Raw genomic sequence first — 3,518 nt, forward strand, 5'->3', positions numbered from 1 at the left:
AAGTCCCAATAGTTCCTTTTTGCTTTTGTTTCCTTTGCCTTTGAAGATGTGTCTAGCAAGAAGTTGCTGCTTCTGAGGTCAAAGATGTGTTCTTCTCTAGGATCTTGATGGTTTCCTATATCCCATGTAGGTCTTGTAGCCATTTGGAATTTATTTTTGTGGGATGCCTGGTGTGTGTTTTTTTTGAGATTTCTCCACATTGATACATACAAATTGAATCCATTCCTGTCTAACTCCCATGAGCCTACTGACAAAAATTTAGGCTTGGATAATGCTTGGCCATTACCAACAGTCCCGCAGGGTGTGCACCCTTGTGCATATCACCTTGTATATGTGTGTGAGAGTTTTCAAAGTTAAACACCAAGAAGTAGAATTACTAGCCGTTATGGACTGATTGTGTCCTCCCCAGTTCATATGTTGAAGTCCTACCCTCAGTGTGATGGTATTTGGAAGTGGAACATTTTGGAAGGTAATCAGGTCTAGATGAGGTCATGAGGGTGGGGTCCTCACAATGGCATGGTGCCCTAATAAGATCGGACAGCTTGCTCTCTAGCTCTATCTGCCATTTGAGGATACAGCAAGAAAGCAACGATCAGCAAGTCAAAAAGGTAGCCTTCACCAGAAGCCCACCATGCCAGCACCCCATCCCAGACTTCCCAGCCTCCAGAACTATGAGACATAAATGTCCACTGTTTCGGCCATCCAGTCTATGGTACCTTTGTTATGGCAGCGCCAGCAGACTAAGATAGTAGGGTATGCACAGTGGGGGTCTTTAACTGCCAGAGTCTCTTTCAAATGTCCCAGCTTACATTTCCACCAGCACAACCTCATCAACATGTGACATCTTGAAATTTTTCCAGCCAAGCTTTCCTTTGTAGGAAAATCTTTGTCATCCTCACCAGGCACACGTAGGTGCCGAATATCTTAACTTCTCTCAAAGGAAGCGGAAAGAGCAATTACTCAGCTCCGGGCTGTATGATGCACACCTAACACCTCTTAGAAACCCCCAACGGAAGTGGTCTAGTTCCTAATATACAATAGTGAAGTAGCTTGCCCAAATTTACACACCAGAAAGCAGTGGAACCTGGACTCAAAACCAAGTCTGCTCGCGGCTTGTGATCATACGCTTCACTCTTCCACATGAAACTAACACTTACTGAGAACAGATCATACACCAGGCCCTGGAGATACACAAATGAATTGCAGGGCCATTCTTAGTGTGAAGTGGTATTCAATAAATGTTGCTTGAATGAATTTTGGATCAAGGACCTCCTATCCCACAGGAGAGGCAGACACAAATATGGGACTAGAAGGCTGACGGGCCACAACAGATGGAAGCTTCAGCACAGCAGGGTCAAACAAGGGAGTGGTTTTGTTTCCTTCGAGTGCATTAGGTAAGCCTTTACATCGAAGATCGGTTTTGCCAAACACAAAAAGAGGAAACGGATTCTAGGCAGAGGGAGCAAGTGCAAAAGCACAATAGTGTGAAGTGATGTTACACTTTCTAGAAAATACACTATTTTAATTGCCTGAAAGTTGCTTCCTTCCGGTAATGAGGCAAGGCACGAGCTCAATTCAGTTCATTGATTCTTCCTGAAAATCCCTGTTGTGTACCGGGCCCTGTGTGAGAGAGATATTTACATATATTATCTCACTTAACCCTTGCATCTTGTCTCTCATTACACAGATGAGAAAATTTGGGCTCAGAGAGGTGGAGAGTCTGGCCCTGGAATACATTCAAACTTCTGTCCACTTCCTGTTGCCTCCCCAAGATACTAGACCACGTCTGAACTCTCTCCACTCAGGTCGTACTCCAGTGGGAATACGTCCTCCCAGAACCTCAAGATCCATCGCTCGTTACTCTTTGAGATTTTTCTGTTCATTTCATTGTCTCTTTTCCTCCTTGGGAAACTGGAGAGCACAATGCATCTAGAGTCATGGAGTGTTCCAACCTTGGCCAGATGTTAACTATTGCCCCATCCATCGTTCATTCATTTCACAAACATTTGTTGAGCACCTACTATGTGCCAGGCAATGTTCTCAGTACTGTGGATACAAAATTGAGTAAGACAGACAAGAATTCTGCCCTCAGGAAGGTTAAGTTGCAGTGACTCATCAGAATTAGAAAGGAAGGTATGGAGAGGTTATGTGGCCTGTCCAAGGACACATAGCAATGTTGTTACACAGGTAAAATGGAAGTCCAAGTCTGCCTTCCTCCCAGTGCTCTCTCCTCCATCTCCATGGTGGGCATAACCTATGTCTTATATCCCTCTTGCTTTGCCTCTCATTAGTCTCTGTTCATCAGGATGACTACAGAGAACCTCACCTGGACCAGGGTTACCCCTGCTGAATTCATCCTCCTGGGCATCACAGATCACTGGGACCTACGCATGACCCTGTTCCTGATTTTCCTGCCAGTCTACCTAGTGAGCCTGTTGGGAAATATGGGCATGGTGCTGCTGATCCGCCTAGATGCCCGACTTCAAACGCCTATGTACTTCTTCCTGGCCAACCTCTCCCTGCTGGACGCCTGTTATTCCTCAGCCATCGGCCCCAAGATGCTAGTGGACTTGCTGCTGCCCCATGCCACCATCCCTTACATGGCCTGTGCCCTCCAGATGTTTGTGTTTGCAGGACTGGCTGACGCTGAGTGTTGCCTATTGGCAGCCATGGCCTATGACCGCTACGTGGCCATCGGAAACCCTCTTCTCTACACAACAACCATGTCGCCACGTGTATGCCTGGCCTTGCTGGGAGCATCAGCACTGGGTGGAGCAGTCAGTGCCTTTGTCCACACAACCTTCACCTTCCGCCTGGATTTCTGCCACTCCCGGGAGGTCAACAGCTTCTTCTGTGACATCCCTCCACTACTGGCCATCTCCTGCAATGACACCAGTCTCAATGAGCTCCTCCTCTTTGCTGTCTGTGGTTTCATCCAGACAGCCACTGTGTCGGTCATTGTCGTGTCATATGGCTTCATTGTTGGGGCTGTGATTCGCATGCGCTCGGCGGAGGGTCGCCGCAGAGCAGCCTCTACCTGTGGCTCTCACCTCACGGCTGTAGCCATGCTGTACGGGACACTCATTTTCATGTACTTGCGTCCCAGCTCCAGCTATGCCCTGGACACTGACAAGATGGCATCTGTGTTCTACACTCTTGTCATCCCAGCTCTCAACCCACTCATCTACAGCCTCCGTAACAAGGAGGTCAAGGAGGCAGTCAGAAGGACTTGGAGCCGATTCTGCTGTCCTGGTCCAGAGCACTAATAAGAGGTCCAATGAGCCTGATTAGAACTATGACAAGATAAGAGCTCCCTTTCTGACCCCTATCCCTGTGGGTAAAGATAGATGAGCCTCTGGCTTGGCTGACTCTTGCAATTGTTGAAGGGACTAGAAAGGGGGAGAAGCAATAGAAGGGAGGCAAGAATCTCCCAAGGAGGTTAATCTAGGACCAACATCTAGAGCCAGAACCAAGGTCAGGCTAATGTGGCTGTTGAGTTGCCTTAGGTTCCTCAGTGT

At 47.7% G+C, this 3,518-nt stretch overlaps 1 protein-coding gene across 1 annotated transcript; it reads left to right on the forward strand.

Annotated features, from left to right (window-relative positions):
- Positions 1 to 2,306: 2,306 nt before the first annotated feature.
- On the forward strand, positions 2,307 to 3,266 carry LOC101673593 (olfactory receptor 5C1). The gene has a single exon (XM_004757431.2). The coding sequence runs from the start codon at positions 2,307 to 2,309 to the stop codon at positions 3,264 to 3,266; it is 960 nt and encodes a 319-aa protein (XP_004757488.1).
- The last annotated feature ends 252 nt before the right edge of the window (positions 3,267 to 3,518 follow it).

The sequence above is a fragment of the Mustela putorius genome, unplaced genomic scaffold, assembly GCF_011764305.1.
Source record: "Mustela putorius furo isolate JIRA1106 unplaced genomic scaffold, ASM1176430v1.1 tig00000596_pilon_pilon_pilon, whole genome shotgun sequence".
Classification (NCBI taxonomy): Eukaryota; Metazoa; Chordata; class Mammalia; order Carnivora; family Mustelidae; genus Mustela; species Mustela putorius.

Bases quoted from the DNA above. Each gene is read 5' to 3' on its own strand.
- LOC101673593 (XM_004757431.2), top strand. From the start codon at position 2,307: ATGACTACAGAGAACCTCACCTGGACCAGGGTTACCCCTGCTGAATTC.